This window comes from Bubalus kerabau, chromosome 10 (assembly GCF_029407905.1).
Source record: "Bubalus kerabau isolate K-KA32 ecotype Philippines breed swamp buffalo chromosome 10, PCC_UOA_SB_1v2, whole genome shotgun sequence".
NCBI classification, from domain to species: Eukaryota; Metazoa; Chordata; class Mammalia; order Artiodactyla; family Bovidae; genus Bubalus; species Bubalus kerabau.
Window position 1 is genome coordinate 41504767 of NC_073633.1, and position 21256 is coordinate 41526022.

Here is a 21256-nt window from a genome sequence, read left to right on the forward strand (position 1 = left end):
GGCCTACACATATACAGCCGCCTGTGTGACAAAAGTGAAGCTGTAGTGCAACAAGGATGGGCTTTTCAACAAAATAAGTTAGGTCAAATGGATATGGATATCTATGATAAGTAAAAAAAAAAAAAAATGACAACCCATAACATACACTAAAAACACAGTTTCTTATAGATTTGAACAGTAAATCAAAAAAATTTTTGGAGAAAAACAGAATAATCTTCACGACCTCAATAAAGACAAAGATTTCTTTCACAAGATACAAAAAATGCTAACGATTCAACAGAAGATAGTACTGAGAGTGAAAAAGTAAGTAATAGGTAGAACAAAGAAAAATAAGCAAGTGTCTTGAAGAAGCATTTCACCAAGGAGGTTATCCAAATGGCCAATGAGCGTCAGAAAAGGTCTTCAATATCATTCTTCACAAGAGAAATGTAATTTAAAGCCACAGTGAGATACTATCACATACAAGGACTAGAATGAGCAGACAAGGCACTGTCACACGACTTGTGCACTTTCCTATATGTATGTTAATATCTCTAGGATAGCCAAGGCAACAAGAGAAAGGCTAAGATTTTTAATATATTATACCTATTATTTCTTCCTGTTTCTCTAATCACCTGGGCCTGTTATCTACTAATGGAAAGCAAACAGTCATATCTTCAGGATCAACTTAGCTACTTCTAGGTTCATGAATTCAAATGGTTATTAATTAATATCATTAGAAAAAAATTTTAACTCTCTAATCATTAACTAGGGTACTTCCTGCCCTCTCAAGCTTTAACGACCCACAATTATATGTCAGTCTTTTTCTAATCTTTCAAGACTTTTCTTGTCCTTCCTGAAGTCCTAATTCACCACAGGAATGACAGCAAATACCTTTCAAGGTATATTTTCAGGATATACGCTCAAACTAGTAAGCACAGTTATAAATTTGCTTCCTGTGAAAATAAAATTTTTCTCTCTGATTCCACAGTAGTAGCATCCCTGTATAAGTAAAGGATCTTTCAGACAATCTGTAAATTGTATTAATAAAGCCAGAATTTTTTTGTAGATCTCAATGACAACAAACAAGTCACATCAGGAAAAGGCACAAAGCACATACATGATGAATTTATCACACACTAACGACAAAAAGAATTCAAGACAGGGGACTTTCCTGGTGGTGGTGAAGAATCCACCTTTCAATGTAGGGGACAGGCTTGATCCCTGGTCGGGGAACTAAGATCCCACATGCTGTGGGGCAACTACGCCCTCATGCCACAACCAGAGAGAAGTCCATGTGCCACAACGATAGATCCCACATTTGACAACTAAGACCTGCTGCAGCCACAAATAAATAAAAGGAACCCAAGACCTTGTATTTAAATCCTATCTACAAATCCAAACATCATCAAGACAGATAATTATTAGACTTAAGTCTCACCACTGTTGTCCGTACTTGACAAGTTACCTTCCCCCCACCCCAAAAAAAGACTCTTTTTTTGTAAAAAAACTGTAAACTGGCAGGATTAGAGGAAGTGTGTTTTTCATATATGTATGTACACTAAAATGTCATGCATCCTAAGTTTTAGCTTTTACTCTATACTCTTAACTAATAAACTTTGGAAATCTGTTTTAAAGAATTAAGTATTCAAAATGTCCTTCTCTACTCTTCTTGCAAAATAGGCAATGTCATGTTCTCTAAAAAAATATTTCTTGAATAAGAAAAACTTGGTTTGGAGAAATCAGTGTGAGAAGCAGCATGACAGTGGTGAGAGGCATATTCTAGCAAAGCCACTCTTAGGGGAGAGTTTCCATAATAAACTATCTGCTCAGGTTTGAATCAGGTTTTTTGTTATTTCTTTTTTCAAAATTACTTAACTTTATTTATATGATTTTTGAATAGAAGGAATATAACAGGTACATGCCAAAATAGACTAAAACAGTCATCAGTAGTAGTTGATCATAAACTACATGTCAGAGTAACTCTGCAATGAAATTTGCGTACTGCTCTCTGAGTAACTTCTGATGGTCTCTTTCACATTCAGAAAGTAAGACCCTTCCTTAGTCCCAAAATGTCAGCTTCTTTCCTTACTATTACACAGAATGATCCAGAATCTTTCTACATGGTGATTCTATTCACCTAGTCTTCTTACATAACTACAGGTAGTATAAAATATTCTTGTGAGTCATGGCCAGACTGAAAAAGCCACAATTATAACGGGCTTTATTAATTGTTACACATGGAGCGTCAACAAAATGATTGTTCAATCAGAACCCAGTCTAACCTTTAAGGCTAGGTATCATGTAAAGATCATTCTACTTAATTGAAAGCAAGTATTTCTTAGAAAAGATATATCAACCAACTCTGGCAAGATACACTGCCTGGTTGATATTTCAACATATGTATGTTGGAGATAAGGATGACGAGAGCCAAAGCAGAACAGCATCTCTACACATCCATGATTAGCTTTCAGCTACCTGTGGCTCAGTAACTCAGTTCTACATGCTAAGCTACTACAAAAGCAAATGTCTACCTACAACATGAAATAAAAGTAAAGACGAAGAAATGGAAGTGAATCTAACTTTGGAAAAACCAATTTCACATAAAGCATGCTGCCCACATCTAAATTTCTCAAGAAATTAACTGACTGAAGGACAGCACGGAACAGGTGCTTTGAACACACTACTCTATTTTCAGAAAGCAGACGAATACAAATAACTGATGCATCTCTTTCAGTGTTACGTAAGATTGAAGCATTGACGTAATAGGGCACAACAAAATCCCAGGGGCAATGGTGTTTTCTGTATCAAAAATAAAACTAGTTAAAAAAATGTGTATCTTTAGCAATACACAGTATCAAATGTAAGGAAATCAGACTTAAGAGGTTAAGCAACTGTCTACTAAACACAGCAGTATTTACTAGAAGGAAGTCACCTTGCCACCACTGACTACATTATTCCAAACAAAATTGGAACCCAATTCTATTCTCCTTCTGCATTACTGATCTTATCTTCGGAGTCCAAAAAAGTACATGGAGCAACACTTGAGAAAGAAACTGGGAAAGAGAAGAAAAAGAAACCACACGGGTTCCTCAGTGGACAGCGGGCAAATAATAGATGCAGCCAAAGAACAGCCTACATTCTGTAGGCCGTGTGAGTGACGACCCCTTACATTTTCTAGAGGATACAAAGAAAATTTCTACCTTTTAAACTTTTAATCTCGTTAAAGAACTATAAAACAAACATACAAATCACTTCTCAAAATTCTCCAGGATTATTCATTTCATTCAGAATAAAACACAGATCCTTAGCATTAACTTATAAGGTCCCACATGATCTGAACCTGCACCTATCACCTATCACTTTCCCCTTTACCTACTATATAAAGGTGAACAATTATATGAAAAAGTGTTCAACATCATTATTTTCCATGGAGATGAAACTGAAAATCACAAATTCAAAAAATGAACTGACAGTACCAGGAGTAGGCAAGGAAGATGAACAGTAAATCTCTCACACTGTTGGTGGGACTTTAACTTTGTAATACCATTTTGGAAAAATATTTGGCAATGGGTTGTTGTTCAGTCACTAAGTCGTGTCTGGCTCTTTGTGACCCCCATGGACTTCAGTATGCCAGGCTTCCCTGTCCTTCACTATCTCCTTGAGTTTGCTCAAATTCATGTCCAGTGAGTCGGTGATGCTATCCATCCATCTCATCCTCTGCCACCCTCTTCTTTTGCCTTCAATCTTTCCCAGCTTCAGGGTCTTTTCCAATGAATCAGCTCTTTGCATCAGGTGGTCAAAAACTGGAGCTTCAGCTTCAACATCAGTCCTTCCAATGAATAATCAGAGTTGATTTCCTTTAGGAACAATTGGTTTGATCTCCTTGCAATCCAAGGGATTCAAGAATCTTCTCCAGCTCCATATTTCAAAAGCATCAATTCTTTGGTGCTCAGCCTTCTTTATGGTCCAACTCTCACAAGACTACTGGAAAAACCAGAGCTTTGACTATAAGAACGTTTGCCAGCCAAGTGACATCTTGGCTTTTTAATACACTGTCTAGGTTTCTCACAGCTTTCTTTCCAAGGATCAAGTGTTTTAATTTCATGGCTGCAATCATCATCCGCAGTGATTTTGGAGCCTAAGAAAACAAAACTTGCCACCGCTTCCACTTATTTGTCACAAAGTGATGGAGGCCATGATCCTAGTTTTTTGAATCTTGAGTTTTAAGCCAGTTTTTCCACTTTCCTCTTTCACCCTCATTGGCAATGGGTACTAAATCTAAACATATATATGTGTGATGATACAGCAATCCCACTCCTGGATATAAACACCAAAGATATTAGTGCTTGCATTCATCAAAAGACGTGTACACGAATATGTATAGCACTTTTATTCATAATAGCCCCAAACTGGAACCAACCTAAATATCCACCAACATTAGACTAATAAACTATGATTAGAAACAGGCAATGAACTACTTCACAGCGTTAAAAAAGAATATCTTTTTTTTGGTGGTCTGTTCTGAATTTGAGGTTTCAAATGGGAAGAAGTATAAGAGAGACTTCTGGGTGCTGGAAATATTTTATACCTTAATCTAGGCAGTTGTTACACAAATGCATACACAAGTGTAAATTCACATATTTTAAATGTGTACTTTAAAATATGTGTACTTCCCAGTAAAGTTATATATAAAATATATATTAAAATATAAATACATATACTGTATACACACATAAAATGTCTATTAAGTTGTATATAATAAATTGTAACAATACACTGCTCTCACTCCTCTGGGAACTTTTTTTGGCTGCTTCAGGTCATCTTTTACTTTATTACTGTTATTGATTCAAAGAAAAGGGAAGGGAGTACTACACAGATAACTGATGCTGAAATAATTGCTTACCTTTAACAAAGGGCAGCTGGAAAGGTTGGGAAAGGAGAGTGGAAAATTAACCCCAAGAAGGAAATCCTTGTTTCTCAGATATTTCTCCTGGCTCTCCCCTTCCGGCTCTCCCCAGGAGCGCAGCTGATGGAGCCTGTAGGAGGCTTTCAGAGACAGGAAAAGAGCTAACCATCTGAAACAAACCACAGCAGACATGCTTATTCAGTGCTCCATGGAGGTTTGAGGGTAGTTCATAGCAGCGAGGAACCTTGTCTCTCATTAACTGTCTCTTCTGTCAATCTTGGGCATTTTAGACACAGTTCTTTCAAACAAAGTCGGTTCATACTTTTGTTCTATAAATTCTACTTTTGGCATGAATTGGGTTTGCTACTATGAAAACGAAAATCCTCCGTAAAGCTCCTATTAGTGTTAAGGAATATTCAACTCTTATCGCAAAACCTTTATAAAAACATCCTCTTATAAAGGAGATAAGCCTCTCCTAATGAGGTCATTATTTTTACACAAATATAATACAAAGCAGTAAATTAAGTAAAAGCCATTATTCCAAAGAATAAGAACAGAGAACTAAATTTCCCAGAATACATAAGGCAGGTTACGCTACAATCCCTACTAAGTAAAGGAATCATCAGCCATCATTTGCCCTGAACAAACAAATAAAACAAATTTCTACCTAGAAATTAAGACTTGAAGACCTTCTGGTAGCATTTGGGAGAAGAACCTAAACAGTTTTTATTTAAGGTATAGCATAAAGCATTGTACAATTATTAAATTTTCAAAAAGAAAGTTATGATTTCCTTATAAAACTTTAATTCTTAATACAAAAAGAATGAGATGCTCTGTAAGATCATATAATACTAAATATTTAATTTCACAGTATTCAACATTTGCCCCTATTTATTCTCAACTGTTCTCTCATCAAACAATGAACAAACTTCTCACCTGGCTAAAAGTCCCTGAAGCATGAGGTTTGCCATTTCAGCTGGAGATACATCAATAAAGCGAAGGAAAGAGAAACAGCTTTCTTCATTAACACCTGGAATATCAAAGAACAAAGTGAAACCCAACAGAAAACCAAGAGACAACACTCAACTAAAGCCTGCTGAACTGCTGAATTTTGACTAAAGAATTTAAAACTATTCTAAAGGTTCCAATACAGCCACTTTGACAGAATACAGAGTGTCATATTTTTGTACCACAATCACAAGTAAAAGAGGCAGACGTATGAGATATGACATATATGAGCCAGAGTGGAGTTGGCTCATCAGTTACCTCTGGGGTTTCGGATCCTTGGCTAACTGCCTTCATCTTTTTATTGTGCCAGGAAAAGGAAAAGGAAAGGAAAGCACAGAGGTGAAGAATTCTGAACTTCTGCCTCAATACTTTAGACAATGCTCAAAGTTGAGCAGGTTCCTTTCCTTAGACTAAGCAGGAGGGACCTAAAGAATCAAACTAATCAAACTAAGACCCTGCACTGTCTCTATCACACCTTTATTCAAGGGTGTAAGAAATTTTTACGAGACAGATATAAAATAAAGATGGAAGGTCAACTGAAATGGAAAGAAATTAAAAAAAAAAAAAATTTTTTTTATGCTTTCTGTTATAACCACAAAGCTTACTAGCATCTACAGATGAAGACAACTAACTTACTTAAATCTTATCAAGACTATAAACAAAAGCCTAGCATTCAGGCAAAGCCACTATTAGTTCCAACTCAGCAAAACAAAGAACATCCTGATAAATCCTTGGCATACTTTCCTTTTCAAAGACCAAAACACCTACCTTTTCTGTGAAAGAGAGACTGTTGGATATAGTCTGGTGCAAATGGAGAAAGAAGAACCCTTAACCACCTGTAAAGTAAGTAAAATAAAATAAATCCAAACCCAAATATAAATATCAGGAAGTTAACTAAACTGGAGGCTCCAAACTAAAAGAACTTTGAAGGTTTAAAACTGTTTATACTTTTGAGAATTTTGTTGCCAGGCAAAAATGATACCATATAAAATACTAAATATTTACTAAAGGTAGTAGATGATAATACAAGTTCAAAGTGGTCTCATTTTATTTCACATTTCCAGAAACACAACTCCAGCACTGGAAGTTGCCATACACTATACTAAACAAAAACCACTACAACTCTGTTCTGTTAATCCCCTTGCCAATGTAAAGTATTAGCCTGGAGCTATCACAAAGAATTCTAAAATTAAACCCAAGAAATCTGTCTCAGTTTCAGTTAGGCTAGATGTTGTTGATGATTATTTTGATAATATTGTTTATATAGTTTCTATACAGAAAGAGCTTTCTAAATCTATGGTTCTCAAGTGCAAGTGTACACAAGACTCTCTTGGGAATTTGTTTAAAAAATTCAAAAGCAATTGTTAAATTTTCAAAATAAAATCATTATTTTCTGACTGATTCTGCATGCAGAGGTGAAGAATGGACCTACACACCTATTTTCTGAATGGAAGTGGTTTCCAGTATATTACCATTAACAACACTTCATTTTTTTAACCAAATCTATCATTGCTGATTCTGGGAAAAAGGTAAATTTGAAATCAAATCAGTTTTTCCACAAGTGCTGTTCCAAGTGTGAAATAAGCCACTACAAAGCAATTTCAATACTTAGAGATATTTGTTGATCTCTGTTGGTACAAGTACATGTTTGCACACATGTACATTCCTCATTCAGAAAGGGAACTGCAAGTACTTAGGGCCTTTCAGGTCATCCAGTTAAACTCTTGATAGTACACAGACCCTATCACTAGATCCCTCAACAAACAGTTGTCCACCCACTGCTTAAATACTTCGCTGTTGTGGAACTCATTCTCAATTAAGTTTATCTACTAAGCCACAAAACCCCAAATTACAAAAGCACTCTTAGAGCAAATAGATATTAATATGTGCTCACCTGTCTCGTGAATGGTTGAAGACCCTGATCTGTCCGTGACGGTAGATAAACTTTGAAATCTGGTATGGCTTTAGGGAAATATGAAATGGAGACCAAGTTTCTTGTCGTTCAAATAATTCTGGGTGATTACATACCTAAGAGAAAGGGAAATGATAAGACAATAGGGTGTCACGTGCAGACATCACTATGAAGCAATGGGGGAATCCTAAACCCTGCATGTTTACCTTTATAAATATATATATTCCCATTCTCATTCTTTAACAGCCTTTGTTTATTTGGCATCAAGGCTAGATAGAGCCTCTTCCCTGAAGTGGGTTAATAAAGACAGCTCTAGGGCAGCTAACCTAAGCTCTTACCTTCCTAAACTGCATGACTAGATTCATGAGGCTGCTGGTGGTTGTCTGTGCTTGCTGGGTAGAGCCCATAGAAGACTGCAATAAATCTTCAATGGAAATTTTGTTCTTCAGTGCCTGATACAGCAGTTTCTGTCGGCTGGTCAGTTGGCAATACATTAGAATCTCAATCTAAAAATCAATAAGGACATTTATATTTTGAAAAACAGTTTGTAAGAAAGCTCAGTATTACCATAAATTTGGAAACTCATGCAAGGCAGATTATGATTAGAAAGAGAACAGTATACATATCTCAAGAAACTCAGTATCTCTATAAACTTGTGCTTTGGCTATTTCAAGAAACTCAGTATCTCTATACACCTATGATATGGCTAACTATCCAGAATATGAGCTTTTCTTGATCCCCTTCCCTTGTCACTCACTCTACATGCTGTCCTTGGGCAACCTCTTCCATTTCTAATAGCACCACCTACCATCAATCACAGTAACTTGCAAAAATATATTTCCAAACACCCCTAAGCCCCATATTTCTAACTACCTACTAAAATAGTATCACTCAAACAGTCTGTAGCAATTGCATTTCTGATCTATGAGAAAAAAAATTTCTCTTTCACAATTTACTTGATTAACAGCATTGTCATTTACTAAGTTGCCCAAAAAGAAACTTCAAAAAGTCAAAAAGTCAGCTCTGATCTCTTCTCTTTCATACCCCGTGTTCTATCATTTTCTAAGTTCCTCAAAACTTAGAAATTTTTCTCTAACCACCCTGACATACCACAGAATCTCACCATATCTAACTTAGACTGCTATTACTATGGGAGCTTCCTGCCCCAATCTCTCCTGATTCCAAGAAACCTTCCATGCAAGTCTTCTAAAGTAACCAAGTGCGGGAAAACCTTCAATGTAAGTTACTGCCTATGGTAAAATATTACAAATTCTCCTGTAGGCAGAGGCCTCCCATAGTCTAACTTACTGTATTGTCCCAATCTCATGATGCTCTCCTGTATTTCTTAGCAACAACAGTCTGAATAATGTTTGCCACACACGCTGCCTATTTGAGTATTGACTTACCTTTGTTCATTCTTGTTGTTTAGCACCCACTTCCCACCATATTTCCTAGTAAAAGCCAACTCATTATTCCAGATCTAGCTCACATGTCATCTCTGTTTTGATGCCTTCTCTAACCTTCCCTAACAGAACTATCCCCTTTCTGTGTTCCCATTATACTTCACATAGATCATCACTGTATATCCTATGATACAGAACCAGCTATCTATATATTCATCTCCCTGGGAAGTCTGAATAGAACCTAGAAGCTGCATCTCTACATATCAGCTGCTCGCAGACAGTAATAGTTCAATAACATATATATTATTTATTTTTTTATATTATTTAATTCACAGATTAGAAACATTGCTGATGTTTAAGAAATTTATAATACACACAGTTTACAACCACACATTTCTGACCACCTCGCTAATAACCACTAAATAAGAGACATTATGATGCTGCTATTGTTTTTAAGCTGTTTCTGATATAAAAGCCTCAAAGATCTATTTTTTTTAATGAAGTATTTTCTATCAGGTACATCTGTGTGATACTTCTATTTAGGCAAAATCAACCAGTTTCACAAAACAGCCATATAGTTTTTTTAAAGGAATAAAAGGTACACTTCTTTCCCTCTCTTTGAAGGTGTATGTCACCACCACAATCCTGTAAGACAGTTACTAAATTTCACAGTGATCCAGCCTCTGGCAGTGACAGTGAGAACCACTTGACGTTATCAAGAACCTGGAAAGATGCCTTTTATATAGACAGGAGAACTATGAGAAACAGGTGTAATCTATGTAAGGCAGGAAAATACTCCAAAGGAGTAAGAACTGGGAGAAAAAAAAAAGACAAAAGGAGAATATTGGGAGGATTCACAAGCAATAACGGAAAATTACAGAGGTTGGGTAAAAATTCAAAAAAGATATTTATGAACCACAATTATAGACTTTATGAGAAAAAGTAATACAACTCAAAGCACAGTAAACTTCTAAATCTACCTCTCAGTCTGCAGAAATACAGGAGACAGAGGAACATGTCAGAGAACACCACAATGATGCATTGAGCAAAATTCGATATGTGGAAAACTGTGGACAAACTACCCAGTTTCCTCAACAAAGAATTGCAAAAGGGAAAAAAGAAGGGTGGGCCTAAAAGATATCTAAGGGACATATCACCCAAACACTACATATGAACCTTGTTTGGATCCTGACCTCAAAAAGTGAAGACTTTAAAAGATAAAGAAAGAAAGAAGCATACACAAAGACAACTGGGGATATCTAAGCACTAACTGGGTATGTGATACTGCAATGAAGTAACTTCTTTTTTTTTTTGTAGAGATGATAATGATATGTGATTATATATTTTAAAAAAACACCAAATCTTTTAGAGATACATATGAAAATATTTATAAATGAAACAAAAGACATTCAAGATCTGCTTCAGAATAATCTAAAGGGGTGAAGAATGGTCATGGGTTGATCATTTAGGCTATATGGAGGATTCATTATACTATTCTTTCTTTTATAATATTTCAAATTCTCTGTAATAAAAAGTATAAAACAAAAAAGAAAAAACTATTACTTGCCTTGATTATGTGACTCATCTTAAGTCTATGCTGACCCTCCCAAGTTTAAAGGTTTTCTCTCAAACTAATTACGCTTCAACTAAACATTTACCAAGGAATTTTTTTTTACCCTGGAATCTTAAGTTGGTGTTTATTAAGTCCTAAACTCACAAGATTGACTTTCCTTACCTTGTCAGACAATTCATTTTCCACATCTTTCTTGATTCTCCTCAGCATAAATGGCTTCAATATCATGTGTAAGCGAGAGAGTTGATCTGAAATGGCAGGAGACCCCCCAGACAAATAATACATTATATCAATTTAACACAAACAAAAGAAATATCATGATCATCTCTCACTGAACACCTATGGCATAATGATTTATTTGCAAGACTGAAACAATCTTTCCCCAGGTAGGAAGCCAAGGATCTGAACTTTCCACAGCATCTTCCTATAGTCAATTAGTAAATGCGTTTTGCTATCATTTACTCAGACCAATAAGGATGACTTTATTTTTATCAGAATTCACCTTCAGAATGTTTCAATAACATTTTATCAATAATAGGGTTCTCAAACAGGTCTAATGCAAGCTATATGGGACTCCCAGTGTTGCCCCAAAATCATTTTTCAAAGTGTGTCGGCATATTAACAACATGTAGAATAAGAAATTACTTAAGGACTTTTCTAATGGTAGATATCACTTCACATTGTGTAATAAATACTCCACAACTCTCTTAAAAGATACTAGTCAAGAGATCAAAAAAATTTATAATAAAAATTCAAAAATGTTCAAAGAAGAAATAAATCCTAATATGTAAAGAAAAAATACCAAAAATTATCCTTCTAATATTTTGTTTTTATTACAGGCAAAAAGTCTTACCCCATTTCACAAAGAATATAAAATTTTTTAGGATCTATGTGGAAAATGAGGATTTTCTAAGCCAAAATGTGAACTTTGCCTGTTCTGCCTTGAATAAATAGTCAACACTACAGCAGCATCAATTGATAAGTCCTTTTTTGACTCTTAAACACACATAAAGCACATAAAAAAGAAAAAAATTTTATTTTAAAAGAGAAAAAACTTTTGTCTCGGATCCTCTTATGCATACTAGAAGAAAATTCTTTACACAGAAGAAAATATCCAATTATGTGTTGCCTACACTAGTAAGAATGAAAGTTCATAAAAGTACTCACTCTCATCTATGGCAGATTTGTTTTCGGCATGGCTCTCAATGTCCTTGGAAAACCATTCATTAAATTCTTCATGTGAATCAAATAACGTTGGCATAATGAAATGCAACAGAGCCCAGAGCTGGAAACAAATGAAAAGTAAAATAGCTACAGAGAAACGAATGACAGGATGTGAAGACATAATGAGTTCAGAGAGAGAAAGTGAACTTGATCTGTTTACCTGTGTCTAGGTGCATGTGTATGTGTGACCAAGTGAGAGTGTATAAGCACATGTCTCATCAACCAACTTTAACAAGGCACTGTAGCAAAATGTGGTATTTTTCAATTAATTTCACACTCAAAGTCTCAAAGTCCTGCTCAGATTTTGCAGTGAGACAGTTATAAAATTTATACAAAGATCCATTCCACAACTGAACACAGTCTGAGGTAGCAAAACTTGCTAATAATAACTCTAGATCAGGGATCAGTAAATTATGACTTGTGGTGCCAAGTCTGGTCTGCCATCTACTTTTATAAATTAAACTTTATAGTGGAACATAGTCATACCTATTCTTTTATATATCATCTATGACTACTTTCACATTACAATGGAAGGCTGAATAGCTGTGCAGTGACTATATGGCCCATAAAGTCTAAATATTTACTATCAGATTCTTTATAGAAAGTTTTCTGATTCCTATTTTAGATGATAAGAAAGAATTTTAGCTCCTCTCAGTGTTAAAGAATATTACTAGTATATTACTAGTAATTACTAGTATATTGCTAGTATATAAACATCCTAGTATAAAAATATCTCTGCATTAGATGAGTAGCATTCTTAATGTGATCATTATTTATTATATAAGTACCAAAGAATAAAGAAATTTACTTGCCTTGTGCCAGAGAATAAGAAAATAGGAATGATGCCTCCTCTGCACCTCCCCACAAAAAACCACATAGGGCAAATTCTTCCTTTTACATGGGGGATTATAAGTTATATACAGCTGTTAACACTCTGGGTGGGCCTGAGTAAAGAATTCCAATCTGTTACTAGTGCCTACCTCTGCCATGGTGTTCTGAATGGGGGTCCCAGTTAGCAAAAGCCGATTCCGACACTGAAACTGCAAGAGTATCTTCCAACGAACACTGTCCAGTATAATGAGCAATAAATTCCAAGTTAGCAATAAATCTTTATTCGCCCTACTGAGAACCCTTATTTCTAGAAATGCTTTTCAAAAAATAACAAACATTCAGACTCAAGCAATCTACAATAAACACAATTGAAAAATATTCAACAAAGCTGAGGATAGGAAATTTCAAAGGAATTGACTTCTCTATACTGAAAACATGATATTAAGGTATTAAAGTTTTAAAACGTCCTCAAATAGGCAGTGAAAGTGTTAATCATTCAATCGTTTGCAACCCCATGGACTATAGCCTGGCAAGCTCCTCTGTCCATGGAATTCTCCAGGCAAGAATACTGGAGTGAGTAGCCATTCTCTTCTCCAGGGGATCTTCCCAACCCAGGGGTCGAACCTAGGTCTTCTACATTGTAGGCAGATTCTTTATGATCTGAGCCAGCAGGGAAGCCCAAAAAGGCAGACTAGGATCCGTTCTGGCTTGATAAAGTCCTTCACTATCTTTGGTCAGTTTTGTTGGTACAAACCATATAACTGGTGGCACTAGTGGTAAAGAATCTGCCTGCCAATGGAGGAAACCCAGGAGTCACAGGTTCAATCCCTGGGTTGGGAAGATCCCCTAGAGGAGGAAATGGCAACCCATTTCTGTATTCTTGCCTGGGAAATCCCATGGACAAAGGAGCCTGGTGGGCTACAATTCATGGGGTTGCAAAGAGTCAGACACAACTAAGCAACTGAAAATCCATAGTAGAAAGTTTTAAAATTATTATTCTATGCTTCTAGTGTGAGTTTGGAGGGAACAATGGAAAATGAGAAAGGGTGTGAGAAGAAATACAAAGTGAATCTACTGCTCCTGGCCACAAGCATGTCCTACTTCAAAAGAGTGAAACAGGAAATTATGCTCTTCAGAGAATGGAAAGGTCCATGGAAAATACTATTCTGCCAGTTAACATGGACTTCTAAGAAAGTCCTATGAATTCACCAAGAGTTAATAAAATCCATCAAACTCAAGGTCTAATACCACTGAGTAACACTTCACAGCCAAGCACTCATTTACTATTCAGTTTGGGAGCTTAAAGGTATTAGAACATTTTAAACATTTAACTTCCAATTAAAGGATTCTTGGGAGTCTAATAACCATCCAGGTTATTAGATTAGGATAACCTGCATAAAATAGTAGAAGCTATAATCCACAGAATTTAACATTCTGCTTCCTACCAAGATCTGTAAAGTAATCCCTCAAGCAAAGGGCAGATACCCCTTCCTCCACAGAAAATTTCCTTCAAGAACAAAAATCAGTTAAAATGCCATAATTATTGAGTGGGGAGGAAGAAGCTGAAAAAAATCCTCACACTCTAAACATTAATATTTATATTCCATGAAAATGCAAAAAAAGAATTTATGCCTTCTGGTCAGATACATGGTTCATGCAGATACCACGTTCTGAATTCTCTCTGACCTTCGTTCTTGTGTGCGTATGTCAGACACATATCTGTGTATCTGTATGCCCTCAGTCCACAGACTTTATTTCTACTACATGCATTACCTGGAACTACTCTTGAGTGCCTGAGCCTCATCCAATACCATGTACTGCCACTTGACTCGCTGGAAATACTTTACATCCTGTACCACCAGCTGGTAACTGGTGATAACCACATGGAAGGGGGCATCCTGAGTGTAGAGGGTCTTCTGTAAATATAAGAGGGCAAGGGTGAAAAGAGAAACCTAAACAAATCATAATAAGACAATGAGGAATGGACTGTATTTCCTAAGGCCAAGAAGTCTAAGATAGCCCTAAAGATATGTTTCTCCCATAGAGGAGATGTGTAGTGAATGAAAGCATAATTGTTTTTAAAGTAGTCACCTTAATCACAAACTTTGTTAAAAAGTAGTTATCAGCTTATTAAAGAGAAAAGTTCTTAATCCTGGCTGACTGTCTATCACAGGAAAAACACAGTAAAAGAAAAAAAATTACATCTGCATAGAAACATGTAAGATTTTATGTAAGAGAAATTATTCAAATCAACTGGAGAAATAATGACTGCATATATGTGTGAATATGTATATGTGTGTGTGCATATGCTTACAGTAAGCTGAAAGTTACCTGACTCCAAAACCTCCTGATGACTTTTCTGTCATGAGGATTTCCCCAATATGGTAGCACCTGGAAAAAGGACCAATATGTATATTAGTTTCTACTGATAATCTTAAAAGTATCATCACAAATATAGGATTTTCTGGTGGCTGAGATGGTAAAGAATCTGCCTGTAATTCAGGAGACCTAGGTTAAATCTCTGGGTCGGGAGGATCCCCTGGAAAAGAGAATGGGTACGCTCTCCAGTATTCTTGCCTGGAGAATTCCATGAACAGAGGAGCCTGGGGGGGCTACAGTCCATGAGGTCACAAAAAGTTGGACATGACTGAGTGACTAACACTTTCAGTTTCATCATCACCAATACATTATTCAGAAAGGCTTTTTTAAAAAACTTAACAGAATGAATATATGAATTTCTCTTCTGTCATTACTGCCCTAGGAGTTGGACTAGCACTCTTTCTACTGACCCAGTTAAAACAAATAAAAAACAATTGTTTGAAGGCATCAGAGAGCTACTTGGGCAGTGAAGAATTATAGAGTCCAGATCTAGAAAAGACAGGAAAGCCTGGCATTGTACATGTTCCCCTAGAGAGTGCTGATCCTTCCCAAAAGTTCTAATTGAGACACTATGAAACTGAGAAGTTGTTGTTCTTTTTTTAAAGGGACACAGGACCCACAAACAAAAAACTGTAGTTCAAGGAGGAAGATTTCTGATAACTACCCACCTCCCTGGCCTTAAGTTGGGAATGAAAAGATACATACACACTGGTAGTAAAAGTAAACTATACACATACTTGTTTTATCAGATTCTGAAATCTAGCTTCAATTCATCCCAACTCCTGACTTAGATTAATGGGATTTTGGATTATTACTGTCCCAGAAAAAAATTACTGTAGGCAAAAAAATCCACAACAAAATCCCAAACACACATTAATCCTCTCTCTGGAAGAAGAAAATAACATTCAGAGCCCACAATTATCTCCAGAATTTTTCCTATACATCTGGCATTAAAACAAAACCAAAACAAAAATTTTAGAAACAAACTTTTAAACAAATGCTTGTTTGTTCACATTTTTTTATTTTTTTTTAAAAGGCTTAAAATGTATTTTAATAAGTTCATGTTGCATTATTTCATTTCTTAGAAAAACTTCAAAGGTATTAGGGACAAATCAAACATGGTACACCAATAAAAAATGCATAGCATAACTACCTAAGATAGGCAAAGCTAAGAGCTACCGCCTGACATTCAGCATACAGCAACCCTGTTCTCAAGATTGTACTAGGCCTATCAAGAAAGCTGTGAATGGCAACATCACAGACACAAAAGGGCCATTTCTGGGTTGTCCTTACCCAAGAAAAAGATGGAGGCAAGTTTAACACAAGATTTTTTAAAGATACACTAAATTAAAATCTCTAAGAGAAAATGTCTTCCTTAGGACATGAAAGGGTAATATACGGGACATAACAGAACCGTATGTATGTTGTCTGTGACCTCTGTGGACATGTGCCTGAATTCCCACCTGGGAGTGATTGGAACAGTGGGGCCAAGGTCATTGGGGGATGTTTGGTTTTTGCGGTATATGTGGCAGGATCTCTGGGGTGAGACAGTGCACTAAGTCGTGTCCGACTCTTGCGACCCCATGGACTGTAGCCTGCCAGGCTCCTCTGTCTATGGGATTCTCCAGGCAAGAATACTGGAGTGGGTTGCCATTTCCTTCTCCATGTTCACAGAATTTAAAGAGGAGATTTAGAACTTTAGTGTTACACTAGAAATTACAAAATAACCAAAGGGAATTTCTAGAACTGAAAAAATAACTAGAATTAAGAATTAAATGATGAGTTCAACAGACTGAATCAGTTGAAGAGAAAATTAGTGAACTACAAGACAGGTCAGAAGGAAACATCCAGACCAAAGCATGGAGAAACAGAAGAATGCAAAACTCAGCACTTCTGTAATGTACCTAGATGTAACTCTCACTCTTTTTATTGTTACAGGATTCAAAGTGCTTCTTGAATCCATAGCTTGATATGTTTTGTTCTTCTGAAAAATCTCAGAGATAGAAGCACAAATATCCAGGAAGGGATGAAGATCAATGAGAAATGAATGTGAATAATACAAATAAATCTATATAATTTCAAAAGTATAAATAATAGTAAAATGTCTTCTGGGGTTTAAAATATAAAATATATACAAAAACAACTGTGTTAAGTCTAGAGAAGGGGAGTGTAGTTACAGTACTATACTCAGGTCTTTCTACTATCTGAAAAGTATTAACAGTATTAACTTGTATTTTTTTTTTTTTGAGAAAGTTAAGCATATGTGTTGTATTTTCCTGGGAATCTACTGAGTAACAGAATGAATATATAATTAGCAAGTTTAAAAGGGGGGAAGAAACACCACTACTTTCCCAGTAGTCCAGTAGCTAAGAATCCACCTTGCAATGCAGGGAACTTGGTTCAGTTCCTGGTCGGGAAACTAAGATCCCACACACTGTGGAGCCAAGAAGCCTGTGCTCCACAACTACTGAGCCTGCAGACCACAGCCAGAGTCCATGCGCCACAACAAAAGATCCTGCGTGATCCAACAAGATCCCTCGGTCTGCAACTAAGACTCAATGCAGCCAAATAAATAAATAATACTTTACTATTTTAAAAATATTATTTATTTTATTTTTGGCTGTGCAGAGTCTTCCTTACTACAGATGGGCTTTCTCTAGTTGCAGTTCATGGGCTTCTCAGGGCTCAGTTGCCCCGCAGCATGTGGAATCTTCCTAGATCAAGGATTGAACCCATGTCCCCTGCATTGTCAGGCAGATTCTCAACAAGTGGACCACTAGGGAAATCCCAATAAATAATATTTTAAAAAAATAAATAAAAGAAAAAAAAAAAAAGGATAAAATCGAATCAATTCAAAAGGACTCAAAGGGAAAAAAGGAAAGTTAAACAGGTGAAAGAAGAAAGCAAAGAGGCAACAGATTTAAATGCAGCATATCAATAATTACATTAAAAGTAAGCACACATATTCCACATAAAAGAAATACATGTTAAATATAAAGATACATAATATTTAAAAGAAAAAAGAGAGCAGGCAAACACTAACCAAAAGTGTTTGGTTAGTGAATATCAAAGAAAATAGATTTTAAGATTTTCCTTCTTAAAGGAAGAATTTTGTATTAATAAAAAGTTCATTCACCAGCAAGATAAAACTGTAAATCTGTGTACATCTCATTGCCTCAAAGCAAAAACAAACAGAAGCAAACAAAAATGTATAAATCCATAACTGTTGCCAATATTAACACCTCTTTCAGTCAGTAATAGGAAAGGCAGACAAAAAAAAAATCAATAAAGATGTAACAGTAAAGAACAAGTTAACAAACTTGACCTAATCAACATATATACAACAATGTACTTAACAAGTGCAGAAAAACTATTTTCAAACACACATAGGAACATTTATAAAAACTGCCCATGTGCTGAGCCATAAAAGCAAAGCTCAACAAATTTCAAAGGAATAAATTAATAAGAAGCAGCATATTTTCTTATCAGTGGATTTAAGCTATAAATAACAAAAAGATATCTAGAAAATCATCCTTTGTTTAGAAAATAAGAAAAACACTTTTAAGTAACCCATGAATCAAATAAGAACTTGAAGCAGAAACTGGTAAGTATTTTGAATGTTAAGATAATAAAAATGTGACACCTCAAACCTTTGGATGGCTATGGTCATACTAAAAAAACAATACCCTTGAATAAACATTAGAAAAAGCTGAAAATAAACCAATTAAGCTCCATCTCAAAATGACAGAAAGATAAAGAAGTTTACCCAAAAGTAGGAAAAGAATAAAAAAAGAGTAGAAATAAATGAAATAGAAAACATATTGAATAGTCAATTTTAGGAATGAAAAGTGGTACATTAGTCAAGAGAAAAAATGTAAATCGTATTTCATGAGGAAAAGGAGGGAGGTCACAGGCACTAAGCATACTAGAACCATAAAACCAGTGTTACTCAGACAGTTGCCAAATAATATGAACTTTTAGATGTTATCATAAGAGATCTAAGTATCTTTTGAATGTAACCAGACCTTAAACTTGAGTAATGTCTACTTCTAACTATGTGCTGCAGGGAAGTGAACACATTTCTGACAATTTAAAGGAATAATGACAATAGAAACAATGAATAACAGACCAACTGTCATCAAACTTTTTCTATAAATAGCCAGATAGTAATTTTAGCTTTGTATGCCAGTCTCTGCCACAACTACTCAACTCTGCTGTTATGATGTCAATGCTGCCATAAATAATCAAATTTAATATTTATGTAATATATATCAAACATAATATATGTGTACTTATATTTCATATTTCATTTGCAATGAAATATTATTCTTTTATAAGTAACAATTTTAAAAAGTAAAAAAAAAAAAAAACTATTCTTAGCTCATAAGCTGTACCAAAGAACAGGAGGTGAATTCCTCAATAAACTAAATAAAAAGTGATAGCATTTCCACCCCTAGGTTATACCCAAAAGAAATGAAAAGAGGACAAGTGTTCAAATAGAAACCTGTACATGAATGTTTACAGCAGTATTATTAACAATAGCCAAAAAGAAGAAACAATCAAAAGAGCCATCGACAGATGAATGGATAAACAAAATACAGTATACCCAGAAATTCACTATAATATTATGCTCACTATAATATATATTATGACTGAATATTATTCAATCAGAAAAAGGAATGAAGTGCACAACATGACGAACACCTTGAAAAAATTGCTAAGTGAAAAGAAGCCACATGAAAGGCCACATTCTGAATATACAAAATATTCAGAATAAGCAAATTCAGAGAGACATTAAGAGAATTTGTGGTAGACAGGGGCTAGAGGGAAAGGGAAATAGGGAAAGAGATTTCTGTTTGGAATGATAAAATTCTGCAATCAGACAGCAGTGATTATCACAACAAATGTACTTGATACTACTCAACTGCACACTTTCAACTGGCCCAGAAGTCCTATTTTACTGACCCCTAAACTAGAGCTTCAAAAGGAAGCTCAACATGCAAATGAAAACTCAGTTTCAGGCACTGGTATAAAGTCAAAGGAGAGGTACCAATGACATTAAGGAGTACTACATTGCCATCTATTGGCCTGTGAAGGAAATATTGAAGGTGGTTTCGAAGAAAATTCTAAGACTTAACTTTTTGACCTCCTAATTGTTTACCATGTAACAACAAAAGAGCAGGAAAAAAGATGAGGGGCTCCATATTCAATGCTAAAAAACTCTATAGAGAAAATACTCAACAAATTGCCTTAGAATGACCTCACCTCCTTAGAATGAGTTGGCCAAGCTAAAAGCCATATACATAATGTGCCTTGTAAACAGTTCTTAGGTCTATTAATTCAGCTACAAAGGTGGGGCCACAGACACAAAGGTGCCCCAAAGTGGAATATCTCAGACATGTCCCTATTCCTTACGAAGCATTAGCCAGAAAAACACCTCCCATGCTCTCTAAATTGCATGGAACCCCTGTTTATTATGGAGACCCAAGATCAGAGATCATGTCAATATCTCTTGATACATAATCTCCATAAAATCCTCCTTAACATGCAACTTCATTATCATTATATTCCTTTAGAGACAAGTATCTAACATTTCCTTCTTTTTACTTGCAAATAAGATAGTAAATCCTATCCATTCTTTCTTACATCCCAACAACTTTGCATAATGAAACGCCTATTTAAATCTTGTCCATATTTGATGTAACATATTTCCTTGCTGATCACTTCCTATGTCAATCTCAATTATTTTCCTCTACATTAGTTAAAATCAATTTTCACATTGTTACCTTAGGCATTATAACCTGGACCAAGACCGAAGAGGTGGCTTGGAGCGTCAAGAAAACTGATTATGATTTATCAAAACCTACATTAAGTAAGCAACATAGATACTTTCTATTATGGCAGTACAACTAGGAGCTACAATTCATGTGGCCAGTGCAGCAAAATCACTCAAACTGGACTTCAGCTTTCTCATAAAACAGAAGGATGCAACATGTTCTCTTATCGTTCCCATCAGTAACTTCAATAGGAAGTGTATG

At 35.5% G+C, this 21256-nt stretch overlaps 1 protein-coding gene across 5 annotated transcripts in view; it reads right to left on the reverse strand.

Moving 5' to 3' along the window:
• INO80 (INO80 complex ATPase subunit) overlaps positions 1-21256 on the reverse strand; it is a 122731-nt gene that overhangs the window by 53541 nt on the left and 47934 nt on the right. For all 5 annotated transcript variants that reach the window (XM_055537411.1, XM_055537408.1, XM_055537412.1 and 2 more), the window contains exons 15-24: positions 15171-15230; positions 14613-14755; positions 12989-13073; positions 11952-12069; positions 10947-11032; positions 8147-8314; positions 7791-7924; positions 6665-6732; positions 5825-5918; positions 4886-5057 (exon numbers count right to left, since the gene is read on the reverse strand). In XM_055537411.1, the coding sequence (XP_055393386.1) occupies positions 4886-5057; positions 5825-5918; positions 6665-6732; positions 7791-7924; positions 8147-8314; positions 10947-11032; positions 11952-12069; positions 12989-13073; positions 14613-14755; positions 15171-15230 (1128 nt within the window). The remainder of the gene's footprint in view (positions 1-4885; positions 5058-5824; positions 5919-6664; positions 6733-7790; positions 7925-8146; positions 8315-10946; positions 11033-11951; positions 12070-12988; positions 13074-14612; positions 14756-15170; positions 15231-21256) is intronic.